Raw genomic sequence first — 16,770 nt, 5'->3', positions numbered from 1 at the left:
GGAAGAGGTTTTTTTCCATGTACAAGGCCACAGTTATAACCTAGGGGACAATAAAAATAAATGGACACTCCCCTCAATGTCTTTGTATTGATGTGGTATTTAAGAGTTGACTAACTCCGCTGATATCAGCACATTCTTGTCTCCCACCTTCATTTTACAGTCTAGAACAATACCGGGTCAAAGGTCATACAGAATCGATTAATCTTTTTTAATCAGTTACTTTTTCTCAAATTAACTAATCGAAATTAATGTGTTATTTTAACAGCTCTATGTTTTAATTATATCTTTGAATTATTCATAATTAATTATTTATTTTTTTGGTAACTTCCTTTAAGAATTCAGACTTAAGTAAAGCAAAAACCACAAACAACATGCTCCAACATGCTTTTTTTTATTATTATTTCATTTCTTGATGATCTCCAAACAGATGTAGAATGATAGAGTGATCTAGAAGGACTTGCTCTATGCCCTCCTGCTGCCGCTCATGCTGACTCCACCTCCAGTGCTTCTACCACCTCCACTGCTGCTTCCAGCTCCGCTGCTGTTTCCATGTCCGCTGTTGCTTCCACCTCCGCTGCTGCCACCGCTGCTGCCGCCGCCGCTGTTGCTTCCACCACCACCGCTTCTTCCACCACCTCTGCTGTTTCCATCACCTCTGCTGCTTCCACCACCACTGCTTCCAGTTCCGCTGCTGCTTCCACCTCCGCTGCTGCTGCTGGCGCCGCCGCTGCTGCTTCCACCTCCACTGCTTCCAGCTCCGCTGCTGCTTCCACCGAACACCAGGCCGCTCGCCCAGTTGCAGCAGGAGCAGGCGGTGTCGAACACCAGGCCGCTGGCGCAGTGCTGGGTGTAGGTCCTGCCGCCGGCGCACTCGTAGAAGGTGCCCTTGTTGGTGGGGTCGGGGTACATGCCGTTGGCCTTGCCGGCGCAGAAACCGCTTCCACCGCTGCTGCTACCGCCGCCGCTGCTGCTGCTACCGCCACCGCTGCTGCTACCGCCACCACCAGGCTGAGGCTGAGGGGGAGCGTGGGCAGTGGGGGTCACGGGGGCCAGAGGCTTGGTGCGGGAGGCGCAGTCTGGGGGAGGAGAGGAGAGACAGTGGGTAAGGAGAGTACCTCACTATGAGTACCTCACAGTGTTTAGTAGTTTAGAATAATTACAATTACTGTGGCTCCTGTTAAGGATGAGTATGTCTTAGTATTATATATATGTGGACTAATTTTGAGGTTAAACCCTTTCGGTACAGAACAGGGACAGAGCAGCGCTTATTGCTTCCTATACGTGCACAGTCACATCAGTTCAGCTTTGGTAAGTGTTGGCTGTTGCTGGATCATTCAGGGCAACCCCCCCCCCCCCTCCCCCCCATAAGAGTGAAGCCTCAGAGCTCCACTGGGGGAAGTCAGAGTTAAATCAGGCTGGTGTCACTCACTGGCTCCGGTTCCCAGGCCGCTCTTGATGGTGTTGATCAGGGGGTATCTGCCCTGGCCGCAGAAGGTGCCGCTGAAGTCGTCCAGGTCCAAGCTCCACACCATGGCTCCACCAAACTGGCTCTTCTTCAGCCAGTCAATCTGGAACCCATGGACACCTTCAGTCAGAGCTCACTCTCTCTCAGGAGCAACTCAAACTGATGAAGTGGTCAAATCACTCTTCCTCAGCATTTTATCACACTCTTCCTCAGCCAATCAATCTGAATCGGCTCAGTTTCAGTCAGAAAGTTGGTTGATTTTTTTCCTTTTTCTTTGACTAGCCCTTACTGTGGCAGCTGTCTTGACATTGTTGTAACCAGCCCAAGTGAGCTGGCTGTTTGTTTTTGTTTCTTTTTTAAACTTCTTCAGCTCTTACCTTAATCTGGAAGCTCTTGACATTGTCGTAGCCGACCCAGGTGAGCTGCTTGTTGAAGGCGTAGGGGACCATCTGGATGGCGTCCCAGGCTTGAGTGGCTCCTTGCTTCAGGAAGGTGCAGATCTGTGTGGGGAAACAACAGTGACCGTTGAGTTTTTTTTTATTATTTTTTTTTTAAAGGTTTTCTTGTTAATCATTCGTTAATCCTATGTGTTGTAAATGCGCTATATAAATAAACTTGACTTGACCGTTAAAGTGGCAGGAGTCCAACACAAGTTCCAATGACAAGTAATGTACTCCAGTATGCCCAGAGCAACCAATTCAAAACCGATACTGTAAGTTACAGGACCTTATATATTTTGAGATCTCAGTAAACTGAAGCAAAACATTCATGTACTAATGAGTGTAACCTGCATTGTGTCGGAAAACACTGCCCCATGTGAGATTCAAACACACAACCTTAAGCATGGGAGACAGGCAAGATAGCAAGGAGGCTAAAAGCTAATGAATTCTTGAATTTCCCCTTGGGGATCAATAAAGTATCTATCTATCATCTAATGTGCTAGCATCTGTTGTTAGCATGTCTGCTAAAGTGTACCTGTACCTTTAAGGCACCTCAACAATATGGCCCTATTTCACAATGTACACTGGAAATGATTGGCGTGCAAATGAATGACATGATGTTATTTAGAGAAGAATGTCCAGCTGAAATGTCACAGGCTGGCAGGAACCCACCTCGTAGTAGGCCCAGAATCCGGCCTGCCTGGTGAAGGGTCCGGCGGGTCCGGGTCCGTTAGCGGTGGCACCAACACCGGTGTTGGAGGCGCTGGCCAGTCTGAAGGTGTGTCCGTAGGTACCGAAACCAACCAGCAGCTTCTCAGCAGGAGCACCCTGGCTCTTCCAGTAGTTCATGGCGTAGTCCTGATCACAGCACACGAGAACAGATTAGAGCACACGGAACAGCACAGGAGAACAGGTTAGAGCACACGGAACAGCACAGGAGAACAGGTTAGAGCACACGGAACAGCACACGAGAACAGGTTAGAGCACACGGAACAGCACAGGAGAACAGGTTAGAGCACACGGAACAGCACAGGAGAACAGGTTAGAGCACACGGAACAGCACAGGAGAACAGGTTAGAGAACACGGAACAGCACAGGAGAACAGGTTAGAGAACACGGAACAGCACAGGAGAACAGCACAGAGGTGTTTACGAATCAAGAGATGCAGTAGAGTGTGAAGCCGCTCATGAGTGAGCTCAGTGGATGGTTGCAGTGAAATCCTGGAAGGGACCTGGAGTTTGTGTGTGTGTGTGTGTGTCTCTGTGTGTGTGTGTGTGTGCGTGTGTGTCTGTCTGTCTGTCTGTCTGCTTGAGCGTGTGTGTGTGTGTGTGTGTGTGTGTGTGTGTGTATGTGTGTGAGTGTGTGTGTGTGCGTGTTTGTGTGTGTGTGTGAGAAAGACGGGGAGCCTCTCACCATGTTGAAGTAGATGAGGTCTCCCTGGTCGCTGGGTCCCTTGTACAGGGGGCTGTTCTCACCGGTGACGTGCTCCCAGGAGCCATGGAAGTCGTAGGTCATGACATGGAAGTAGTCCAGGATCCTGACAAGGACATGGAAATGTAACATTCGTTTTTTTCCGGGCAATAATTTATTTACAACCTTCCTTAAGGCTCTGGCACGCTCCTGCGTCTGCGTCGCGCGCACGCGGCACTGGTGAGCGCGTGACGAGAATTGCGTCATTTTTACGGCATGCGTCGCGTCTTTGAGTCGACCAAAATTTAAGACCGCGCGTCTCTTTCACGCGTAGACTGCGCATGTGTGAAACGGAACTGCTGTAAAGACGCCGCTCCAGTAGGTGGAGCACGTACAGAAATAACGCTTAAAACGCAGCAAACAGAGACAGAAGAACATTTAAACTGGCGTTTCCTACACGCTAACGTTGTTATATGATGACAAAACATTAGTCTTTGAGTATTTTAATAGTCAGTTGTAAACAAAGACCTCCTATGTAATCCAAGTTGTGTAAATGGACAGAAGTTCGCTCTAAATATATACTTTTATCGATTATGCTAACCGTTAGCATCTCTATGGGATTTCTCATACACATTAGCCATAAGCTAACTCATTAGTTTAGCTGTAACTTGGAATGCTAGCCAACGCGTGGTGTGCTGTGCCTGTTCTGGTGGATGATAAATGGAGAGATGTGAAGAACCAACTCATCAAACTTTTCAGCAAACATGAGAAAGTACTCGTGGTGCTTCTCCTCATCTAACAGCTGCATCTTTTGTGTATTTAAGTGTGGAACACTCCTTCCCTGGCTCTTCCTTAGTTCAGTGGTCGCACATCCTAGAGTATCACAGTTAATTCGTAGTGCGCCGGCGCTAATCTTGATCGGCTGGCGCGCATTCAGGACACAGACATTGGAGTATGCCTCTTATATGCGTCTAAAATGACGCACGTCAAATGTCCAGTGCCGCGTGCGCGTGACGCAGACGGAGGAGTGTGCTAGCGCCTTTAGCCATGCCTGCTAAACCACGTGTCAGTATATTTCCACTCCAATAACAATAACTTTTAACCTAATGGGTCTCTGGGTTCTTCCAGTATTTTTTTTTACGTGACCACTGAGTCAGACTCACTTGCCGAGCTCAGCGATCTGGTATCCAGAGTCGATGGTGCCCTTTCCGGCGGAGACGGCGGCGGTGAGCATCAGGCGAGGGCGGTTGGTCTTGGTGGCCTCAGCCTCGAAGGCAGACAGCAGCTCCTGCACACACAACACCAGTCAGTCAAGACCAGCAGTGATGTTTACTTCATGACAGAAAACACACACTCTCTCTCTCTCTCACACACACACACACACACACACACACACACACACACACAAGACCAGTCAGTCAAGACCAGCAGTGATGTTTACTTCATGACAGGAAACACACTCTCTCTCTCCCTCTCTCTCTCACACACACCAGTCAGTCAAGACCAGCAGTGAGGTTTACTTCTTATGACAGAAAACACTATCTCGCTCTCTCTCTCTCACACACACACACACACACACACACACACAGGCAGACAAACATACCCCCCCCCCACACACACACAGTTTTATACCAATGTGACCTGTAGGTCATAAGTAACTGTAGAGTGCATTGTGCAATGTGCCTCACCCCTTCCATGCACGCGCGCACACACACACACACACACACACACATATTGTGAGCGGCAGTTCTGACCTGGGCGAGGGTGGTGTAGAGAGTCTTGTCGATGGCAGGGCTGCCTCTGGATCCAGGATACTCCCAGTCGATGTCCAGACCGTCAAACTCGTACTGCCTCAGGAACTTGATCACGGAGGTGATGAAGGTCTGACGGTTACCACTAGTAGACACCATAGCAGAGAACCTGGACAGGGAGACAAGACAACATCCATGATTCACTAGATTCACTACTGGCCTCACTACTAGATTCACTACTGGTCTCCATACTAGATTCACTACTGGTCTCCATACTAGATTCACTACTGGTCTCCATACTAGATTCACTACTGGCCTCACTACTACTGGTCTCCATACTAGATTCACTACTGGTCTCCATACTAGATTCACTACTGGCCTCCATACTAGATTCACTACTGGTCTCACTACTACTGGTCTCCATACTAGATTCACTACTGGTCTCCATACTAGATTCACTACTGGTCTCCATACTAGATTCACTACTGGCCTCACTACTACTGGTCTCCATACTAGATTCACTACTGGTCTCCATACTAGATTCACTACTGGTCTCCATACTAGATTCACTACTGGTCTCACTACTACTGGTCTCCATACTAGATTCACTACTGGCCTCACTACTTGATTCACTGCAAGCTGTTTACTGTTTATGGACGTTTATCTGATGTAAAATAACGTGAATCTTTAACTTGAACAAACAAATCATAAGATGGAGGGAAGGGAAAGGAGAGAGAGGGGATGGACCATACAACTCAGAAGAGAGAGTGAAAGAGAGATGAAGTAACAGTAACTATTGACATAAAATAAACTTGGATAAGGTAGTTAAGTCACTTCCTTAGCTGATGTACTGTACAGTCAGTGCAATCAAGGACCTTGAAGAAATCTCCTGTGTTCTGGAATATGTACTCACTTAGGGGTTCCCATGTTCCATCCACCGATGGCCAGGAGGGTCTTCAGTTCGCTGTTCCTGTAGGACACATCAAGAACATTGAGTTGAACCCGGGGGGAATAGAGCCTTGCTTTGGGGTATTATGGATATGCTTTGGGGCAGACTGTTAAACAGATAATCTAAACTGAGGGTGTTTTTTTATCTATTTTCCTTATGGGATCTGTGAATGTTAAATTAAAGTTATCTTATCTATGGAGATTATATACTGTACTGTACTACACACTATTTATTACACTACAGACAGGAGTGCAGCTTTGGTCCGCCGACCTTTACGCATGTGTTGGTTGTGCAGGCTTTGATCATGTGTAGCTTATTGCTACAGATACTCACTCGTAGCCTGGCTATTACCAGACTAAGCTCAATCTTTTAAGATTGAACATTAATCTGGAGAGTCTGCGCTGTATTTCTACTGCACAAGAGGCGTGATCAATGACTACGCACGCATTCGGTTACGTCAGACCGATGATCCTAGTGCGCCGGAATAAGCCCGTTTTGTGTTTGATTCGAGCCAATGTGGACAGGACGCAGGAGAGATAAATGTGCAGGTTTCCAGCCTGAGCTGCGGGGCGAATCCCATTGCTGGCCGATCGGGCTGGGTTTACCCAGTCTCACTCACTGGTTCTTGAGGGCCTGGAACTGAGCGTAGAGTTTCTCGTCGTCCCACTCAAAGCTCTTGATCTGGTTGTTGCTCATGGTGGCGAAGGCATAGATCAGGTGGTCACAAAGGCAGGGGTCAACATCTTTGGGGAAGTACTTTCCAGCTCCAGGCCTGTACTGACCCCAGTTGGTGAAGTAACATGACAGGAGATAGGAGGATCCTGGGACACGGACAGAGAAGAAGAGAAACGTCACTCACCAGGCCTGACACACTGATAGACACCCACATGGTGTGTGTGTGTGTGTGTGTGTGTGTGTTGGGAGAGAGGTCTTACCTAGCTGCGCGTGCAGCAGGAAAGCCAGTCCTGTTGCAGAGAAGAAAAACAAGCAGTCATGTTTATTCCTCATCATAACCATAGCGATCAGAACACATATAACATTTCTATAACATTGTTTTTATATATATATATATATATATATATATATATACAGTGGGTATAGTAAGTATTCACACCCATGCTAAAGTTGACTAAAAAGAGGAATATAAAATCATCTTTTGAGAATTGATTGTAATGCCTTAATTCAAAAAATGAGTAAAAATCAAACTGCTAAGGACACTAATTTTCTTTGTGATTGAAGAATGTATCGTAAATAGATAAATGTTCTTCCTTAAATACAGGTTGCATAAGTAATTGACCCCTATGTTAAATTCCCATAGGAGCAGGAGGATTTTTTATATGTTTTTATTTTTAAAGGCCAGCTATTTCATGGATCCAGGATATTATGCATCCTGATAAAGTTCCCTTGGCCTTTGAAATTAAAATAGCCCCACATCATCACATACGCTTCACCATAGCTAGAGATTGGCATGGTGCTTTTTCCAGTTAGCCTATTAGCCTGTTTGATTTGCATTGAGCTCAATGAGCATCAAACAGGCTAATAGGCTAACTGGAAAAAGCACCATGCCAATCTCTAGCTATGGTGAAGGGTATGTGATGATGTGGGGCTATTTTAATTTCAAAGGCCAAGGGAACTTTATCAAGATGCATAATATCCTGGATCCATGAAATAGCTGGCCTTTAAAAATAAAAACATATAAAAAAATCCTCCTGCTCCTATGGGAATTTAACATAGGGTCCAATTACTTATGCAACCTGTATTTTAGGAAGAACATTTATCTATTTACGATAAATTCTTCAATCACAAAGAAAATTAGTGTCCTTAGCGGTTTGATTTTTACTCATTTTTTGAATTAAGGCATTACAATCAATTCTCAAAAGATTATTTTATATTCCTCTTTTTAGTCAACTTTAGCATGGGTGTGAATACTTACTATACCCACTGTATACTTGTTGGTTGTTACCATTAAAAAATAATAGTTTGGAAGACAAACTTTTAAAAATCACTTGCTATACTAAGTGCAATGCATAATTTGAATAATTTTCAAATGACCATGTGTGCATCTTAGAGGGTAAAGTCATGTTCTTTATAACAAGTTCCTGGGACAGTGTGCCATACAGAAATCTTTGTTGCATTCTATTCCGTGAGGCATTATTTTTGTCATTGAGTAAAGACTTTCTGCCGACTTGTCCAGTTCAAGACAATATAATTGTATGGTTACTAATCCAGAATAAAAACGTGTCAAATATGGATTAGTAAGATTTCCGAAAATGACAATTTCTTAAAAATGTACTTCGTTACAGTGAGAGGTCTGGAGTGCGAAGAGTGACTTACCAACGCAAAGGAGAAACTTGCCCATGGTGGCTCTGTACAACCATCAGTGGGCAGCGGTGTCCTTTTATACGCTCAGACCACCACCACTTATCGCCCAATCTCACCCAGCAACGCTTACTCAGGAGCCAAGACTATCATACATTCCTTACATCAGCAAGATGCAGGTGTTTGTCCAAGGGAATTTCAGCTAAGACTGATAACGCACCCTTGATTTTAGATATAACGTCAGCAATATTTCCCTTACTCGGCACCTGTTCTGTTACTACCTGCCCAAATGCGTCCATGCCATTTGTTTAAATTATATCAGCCAGAGAGAGATGGTAGAGAAAGTGAGAGAGCGGTAGAGACTTCTGAGAGAGGCAGAGAATCAACCATCAACCTCCAACAGTTGACTTCCAATAATGTAATGTTAATATTTCTATTATTCTATTACAGTTTTTTTCAATCGCTAACAAGCGTTTGTCCATTCATTTGACACATTTTCAAAACTCTAAACACAGACTCTCACCTACAAAACACAATTGGCCAAATGGATAATTTTCCTCTCAAAAGCACATTCCATGTTCTTACACCACATTTTGTTACATATACACTAACTCATCATTTCTCTGCACACACTAACTTTACCAAAACACTGGAAACCTGACTGAAAATGAAGTTATTTTGTCAAAGAACGAAGCTTGTTTTCACTTCACAAGATACATGCAGTCAATCAGAGTACATTAGGTTTCAAAATACTGGCTACTGTTGACATTACAAAAACTGCATAGACTTTTATGTTTCAGTTTTACAGGTATTTGCATGCAAAACATGCAATCCAGCATTTTTACACTAAATTTCTTGGTTGGGAACTGTATGTCCAGATGTAATGTTCACATTCAAATGCATTCCAGCAAAAAGCAAATATTTTTTTTCTTTCTTTTTTTTACTGTTCACTAGACCTACAGGAGGTGCAGTAATATTGTTTACAGTAGACTATGATAGAACTGAAAAAGTTTTACAACATTGCAGTGAACAAAATATCCATGAAACACAAGAGCATTCGGAACAAAAACCAACAGCAAAAAGCCCAGATAAAAAGGGGGTGAACAAAAAAAAACCCACAATATTACTGTGTCTAATCTCTGCACCTGCTCCTCTCAGTACTCCTGCACCTCTAACTGGGCCTGTTCTTCTCCCTGGGCTCCTTACTCTAAACTCTTCCTCGTCCAGACATTACAGTATTTGTCTTTTTCTGTTTCTGCTTCCAAAAACATCACCTCCTCTTTTTACTGTGTAAGTGTCAATGTAATAGAGAGAAATAACCCCTGCCACTGAGTCTAGATAGACTGAAATCAGCTGTAGTTGGCCCAATTTACCCAACATAAATCATCTGTGTCAATTATTCGATTGTTTGTTTATTATCAGTTGAGATAAATTGCTTTTGAATTGATAACATTGCAGAAGTGGAGGTTTTTATACTGTATCTAAGGTTTGGAATATTGTTTTAACTATTGTGGGATGTTGTGTGTTAACATTCGAAAATAATGCAAAAACGATCCATTATTTTGTTGGGAGGTATAGTTTGTCTGTTAAGAAAATGTAAGCATTCTGAAAATGTATCCACTGACTCCATACTGTGTGAAAACAACATGAAATGTGTCAATGGGATCGCCACAAAAGACCGATGCTGTGCTAACTGTGTTTAGAGTTTTGAAAATGTGTCAACTGAATGGACAAACGCTTGTTAGCGATTGAAAAAAACTGTAATAGCTCTCGAGATGACAGAGATTCTTGTATCTCAACTCAAAGTTTCCGCTGATTCTACTGTTTGTTTTGTTCATGTTAAGTGCAAGTAAGAACGTGACTTATCATGCTAGAAGTCTGATAGGACAAATCCACTCACCAACGTTACAAATATTGTTCCATTAGTCACAATGAACAGTAGTAGAGGCTGACTTTCAAATGTTACTTCACATGAGGCAACTTTCCATTTTTTCCATCGTGCAACTTTCTATTCACATTGAGCAAGACCTAGTTAAGACCTTCAAAGCATTAACGTGTTCTTCGGTTCCCTACAACAGCACATTATATCGATCGATAGATAGATCGATAGATCGATAGATAGATAAATAGATACTTTATTGATCCCCAAGGGGAAATTCAAGGTCAATATCATGGGCATCCATATAGTTTCATGTGGATAGTGCTTATTTAGAGGTGACTCAAGGTCAGCAAAACATGACGACACACAAAGCACTGGCATTTCACACTGGAAATGTGGAGCCAGATGAACGTGTCAGCAAATGTGACTTGTGCAACTGGACCTTCCTATTTGGATTTCCACTATGGACATTCGATATGCTAAACACATTAACACTAGCCTGGCAAGCCCAACTATACATTAAATGTATAGTCTGGAGTCCGACCATTCACAGAGCTGAAGCCTGTGGGTGGGATGAATCGTTGTCTTTCAAACTGCCTCGGCACGTAATAGGCCAGCACTTGTGACCAATCAGCACTTCGTTACGTTGTTCTCTATGGTTGTTCTGCTATCTCGCAGCTCTGTCGTCACCATGCTAAGGCGGGCTCAAGGACTCGGTACACAGACAGAGCGTTCTGATTGGACCGGCTGACTTGGTGTCGGACGCAGGATTGGCCTTAACCATAGACCTAAAAGAAATGGACAAACAGACTCCGTTGTTCTCAATGGAAGGGGGCTGAAACAAAATTCTGTTTACTTTCCGTCGTACTGCGCAGACTCGTACTCATTTCGTGACGTTAGCCATCCTGCACATTGCTGTAACTTGTCTGATAGATCGAAAACCTCTGAAATTATTAACGTTCGTTTTTAATATTATTATTATGTTTACTTGGCTCTAGGTAATGCTTTACCCTATCAAACAGTAGGCTACCGTAGGCTACACGCATTTTCACTGATCTTGAGAATGACTTTCCGTCATGGTTTTCGTGCAGGCTCACTCAGCTTCTTATCCAAACATTACGGGGAATCTCCCCTCGAACGTTAGCTTCCCTACAACTGACATGCCAAAATACTTCTTTACGGGAAACCAACGTAATATACGGGGAAGAAGTGAATTAATTTTGCCTTCGATACCCTATATAGAATAAACAGAAGCTATAAGGGAGACAAAGGGCACATGTTACATGAAGTTATGGGATCGCAAAAAAATCTGAAATCTATGGCCGTCCAAGGGAGTTAGCAGAGCGTTGATCACCAGGGGCCTCATGTACAAAGACTTGCGTGGAATTCTTACTAAAACATTGCGTACGCGAAAATCTGGAAAGAAGCGTACGCACAAAAAAATTCAGATGTATGAAACCATGCGTACGCAGCAATCCACGCAGCTTTCCTTTGTACATCCCAAATAACGTGAAATGAAGCGCACATGAACGAGCATTATACTCCACCCTCTCTCCTCCCTCAATCACACTCATTTTAATATGCTAACTAGAAGGCCACTCGAAAACTCAGACCTCCGCGAAGGCAAAATGGCTTATCCCACAATATTAATTAGAGTAAAAAATAATTTGTGGATCCATCCGTTCTTGAACCTGCTACAAAATGTAATAATTTATATAATCAAATCGAAAAAAGTTTTAAACGTTTATTACCAGCGATTGCGAGGTAGAAGTGCTCTTATCAGACAACATGGTAAAGACACAGTAGCCTATACGTCTTTATCATCTGTAATTAATGACAAAAAAAACAGTAAAGGCAGAGCGTGGCAGTAGCTACAAGGGTCAGAGACCGTGGCAGATTCATTGGTCAGTCTGCAAGTGACAAGGTTCACATAACGCGGTTCGGTGGGCATTTCAAGCATTACAAAATAACTGCAATAATTAATAGGTCATTAAATCACTCGTGTCCGAGTAAGAACACGCATCGCGCACCCATAGTAGAAGTTTATCCAGGCTTTGCCACGACGATTTCTGGATCATATTCCTATATTTTGCAAAAGTGTTACAACAATAATGTGAATGCTTACTTGAGGAAAGTCAAAGTAGCCTTTGCAGTCAGTCATGGAAATTGCTTCAATTCGCACTAAGCTATTCACGCGGATCATCTTGTACCATTTGTATTTTGTTTTACTGAAAACTGTCGGAAATATGTGAAAACACCCGGAAAATGTTTTAGACATGGACATGTGCGTGAAGCCGACCACATTCATCGCAGATTTCGAGGAAGGAAAGCTCTTCGAAATCTGAAATGTTTGATAAGCAAGTGAATAATCATGTATGGAACTAAATATAGGCACTATCTCCATACGTTTCACTTTAGGCTACCTAATTCTTGATATCCTCTGATAAGACTACAGTTTTAATTGCAGATATAGGCTGTTGCATAGTTTGGTACTTTAAACGCATGTTGCATGGCCAATTATTTAGAAACATGCCTATTTCGAAGTGCTATTTTTAATAGCCCACATTTCACAATATGCTGTGCAAATAAAGGCCTTGATTCGCGATCAACTAATGTTGTTTCGCTGCATTGCCTCTATGTGTCGCCAACTGACGATATACACTGGAAATGTGCGTACGCCAGGCATGAAGCTTGCGTGGAGGACCGCACATTCTCACGTTCAAGTCAGTCTTTGTACATCCGGACGTGAGCGTGAGAGTTAGCGTACGCAGCTTTTTTGTGCGTACGCAAGCTTTGTACATGAGGCCCCAGCTCATTTCGTGTTTCTACTTCCGGGAATATGCCTGCCCCCTTGGCCTTAACGGTGTTACGCTAGACCGTCCCGCTAGCCAAAACATTTTTTTTTGCAGCTAGTGTGCGTTTTTCTCATAGAGAACCATTGAACTCAAAATGTTATTTACCCGCCTACAGCTTATTTCCCCTCGCCGAAGGATGTAAAAAGAAGCCCACCACTGACCATAACAGACATGTAGTAGACACATGCTTACCTCTCCTTGGCACAAGAATTTCGCTATGTGACAATAAAGCTTGAAACTTGGATGACGTGTCTTCTCTGTTAGTATGTACTCTTTATTGTAGGGTTTTTTTTACAAAAATACTCAGCAAGGCCTTTATATATTTGTCATTTAATCCAAGGAAAAACAAAACTTAGGGGGGAGAGGGGCTTTTGCCCATCTTCTTCATATTTACCTCCGCCAAGGAGGTTATGTTTTCATCTGGGATCGTTTGTTTGTCTGTCTGTTTGTTAGCAAGATAACTCAAAAAGTCATGGATGGATTTTGATGAAATTTTCAGAAATGACCCAAGGAAGAAACTATTCAATTTTGGGAGTGATCTGTATTATTATATCGTAAGGGTACTATTTGTCGGCCCTTTCGTTCGAAAATTCTAAAACAACGATGTTTTTTAATACCTTAAAATAACATTTGCTAAATGAACCTCACATTTTTCAGTAGCCATAGGTGTGTAGATTTGAATAATATCTGGTTTGGTTCTTACCGGATGTTTTATCTCCCGAAATATCCCATTTTTGTTTACCACGCTCGGAGTGTAGCGTTGGCCTGGTGTTGCACCTATTGTCGGCCCCCTTTGTTTGCGACTGTTCGATAGTTCGTTTTTTGGTTTAGGTATCAGTAGTGAATATTTACGAGGCTTGAATGTTTCATTTTATCAGATGACACACACAATGGGGTGATATGTTATTTATTCGTAGCAACAATAGATACATAAATAGGAAAATACAAAGATGAATAAATAGTAAATAGTAGGCTAATTAATCATCATCAGCTCTCTCTCTCTCAAACACTCACACACAAACACACAATTCTACATCTTTCAACACTCATTCTTCAGCCGGGCCATGACACGGGCAGATATGACCTGGCACCGCTGGCACATGACACGGGCAGATATGACCTGGCACCGCTGGCACTCAAACGGCTCGTCATCATCGCCATCCCAGTTGTCCCACTGTTGCCGTGGAACCACTCCATGCACAACGGGCAGAACACCCATGGCACAATATCTTCACCTCCTGGTGGAAAAATCTTTTTGCACCTGCCACAGACATCTTGCAGCAAAGAAGGCAAAAAGACAGAGGAAGTTATACACACATATATAAATTTATATACAGTATGTATGTGTGTGTGTGTGTGTGTGTGTGTTTTACCCTTTTAATCTTTTAATCATCTTAACCTTTTAATGGTTTAGTGATTTTACCTTTGTCTTCTTCCTTTTTTTTTTTTTTTTTGCCCCTCCAGCTGACTTCCCTTTTCTCTTCTGACCTGCAAGGGACAGTATTTAACATTTTGCTTTTTTAAAAAAAAAAAACATATTGATAGTTATTTAAACTCTATTTACCTTGCACTGGTGCTGGGGCCTTGTCGCAGCTGGGTGCTCCCCTGGAGGCGGGAACTGGGCAATTGGTCAGGATAGAAGGGAAAATGGATGCTGCCAAGTACACCCACATTCTTAAGGAAAACCTGCGTCCCTCTCCTAGACAGCTGAGGATGGGGAGGTCATTCGCCTTCCAACACGACAATAATCCTAAACATACTGCCAAAAGAACAAAGCAGTGGCTTAAGGATAGGATGGTGAATATCCTTGAGTGGCAAAGTCAGAGCCCTGACTTCAATCCTATAGAAAATATGTGGATTGACTTGAAGAGAGCAGTCCATCGCCATTCCCTACAGAATTTGACTAAATTTTAACATTTCTGTACGGAAAATTGGGCAAATATTCCCCTATCTAGGTGTGCAAAGCTATAACAGAGACATATCCAAACAGATTGATGGCTGTAATGAAAGCAAAAGGAAGCTTTACAAAGTATTAAGTCAGGGGTATGATGACTTTTCCAACCCTGTTATTCTAGTTTTTAATTTTTTATTAATTTTCAGAACTGTTTACTTTTTTTTTCATTATTTTGATGTTGTACAGCTAAATTTGTTAATAAAACTGGAAAAGATTTTTTTTTTAAATGGGTTTTGATTTCAGGCTGTAAGACAAAAAAAGTAACTATTTCAAAAGGGTGATGACTTTCTATAGGCACTGTAATTTACCCCTGCTGAGCGTAAACTCTCCAGCAGAGGGCGCTGTTTGCAATACACAAAGGTAACTGCTAGTGAGTTTCTGATGCCAGAACAAGAACTAGTCCAAGAGCATTAGCTCAAAATAGAGTCAAACCCAGAACAAATTAGTAACAAGCTGAATTTTTCAGGATATGTTCAGAATACCTTTAGGAATAACATACTATAAGTCCCCGTGAATCCCCTGTGTGCTCTCGGAGATATTCAAGATGGCGTCCAAAATGGCCACTATTTGGAGATGTTTCCGTATCTCGGGCTTAAAACCTAATTCAAATGCAATTGAAAGGTCAAAATATGTTTTTTTAGGGTAAGTAAGTCAAGTTCATCATTAGTTTCTTGAATGGAGACATTTCATAATAATGCAGTTACCTCCATAAGTATTGGAACACATGCTAAAGTTGACTGTATAAAATCGTCTTTTGGAAATTGATCTTGCCTTACATGGAAAAAATGAGGATATATCCAACCTTTAAGGACATCAAGTTTGTTTGTGAATAAGTATATATCATAATGATTTTTATTTCAGTTAGCCTTTTAGCTGGTTTCATTCTCATTGAGCTCAATGCAATTCAAACCAGCTAACAGGCTAACTAAAATAAAACCATGCTAATCTCTCTTGGTATGGTGAAGGGTATGTGATGATGTGGGGTTATTTATCTTGTTAATAATGAATGCACACTACAGAAAAAACTAAAACTTGCAATTTGTCATTAGAAATATCATTGTTTATTTTGTTTGTCATAGCGGTAGCCTAAATGGCAGTGAGTGGAAATGGTCTATTGAACCTGCTGAAAAATGTGTGCCACGAAACCATCGTGACGTCATATGTTACAACCCAGCCCCCCCTACATCAGCTTCCCGTGCCTATGTTAGTAAACCTCACTCCCCGACGCCTCAAGAGCGCTGCTGGCATGAAAGCTAGTAACCTGGGCTTCTAGCTGGATTGTTGGCGCGCTCGACTCCCGATCCGAGGTGTTGCTGGTTCGCGGGTTCGAGTCCGGGCGTGTGCAGGGCAGGGGTTCCACACAATGCAGGTTACATCAGAGACACATATATGAGGAGACACTGCACTGGAAAAATCGCCCATTGAAAAGCATGGGGTAACTTCGTAACGCGAAAGATGGCGGTTGTTTACACCGGTTGGCTATGGTTGCACATGTCCCGCCTCTTCCAGTGCCGTTGCTCCAATCATTTGGCCGATCCTTGGCGGTCACGCTTTTTGAAAGCTGCGTCGTGAAGAATAGAGCATGCGCAGTCCAAAATTACCAGTAAGAAAAAGGCTTTTTAAGCGTTAATTTGATACAAACCCACCAAACCTTTTCAGCGATTTTAGTCAGATTTTCATCGCGATTTCAAACATGTGATTTTTATGTCTCTTACACCTCGGAACATGGACATCCAGCTCTCTCCCCA

At 42.9% G+C, this 16,770-nt stretch overlaps 1 protein-coding gene across 1 annotated transcript; it reads right to left on the bottom strand.

Annotated features, from left to right (window-relative positions):
• Nucleotides 1–462: 462 nt before the first annotated feature.
• Nucleotides 463–7,032, bottom strand: LOC134092100 (acidic mammalian chitinase-like). The gene is made up of 10 exons (XM_062544900.1): nt 6,951–7,032; nt 6,635–6,836; nt 5,980–6,036; nt 5,070–5,235; nt 4,479–4,603; nt 3,319–3,442; nt 2,578–2,763; nt 1,843–1,965; nt 1,430–1,568; nt 463–1,076 (listed from the first exon to the last, which is right to left on the bottom strand). The coding sequence occupies exons 1-10, from the start codon at nt 7,030–7,032 to the stop codon at nt 463–465; spliced, it is 1,818 nt and encodes a 605-aa protein (XP_062400884.1).
• Nucleotides 7,033–16,770: the final 9,738 nt, after the last annotated feature.

This window comes from Sardina pilchardus, chromosome 9 (assembly GCF_963854185.1).
Source record: "Sardina pilchardus chromosome 9, fSarPil1.1, whole genome shotgun sequence".
Taxonomy (NCBI): Eukaryota; Metazoa; Chordata; class Actinopteri; order Clupeiformes; family Clupeidae; genus Sardina; species Sardina pilchardus.
The sequence above is the reverse complement of the archived record's forward strand: the minus strand, read 5'-3'. Positions and strand labels throughout refer to the sequence as shown.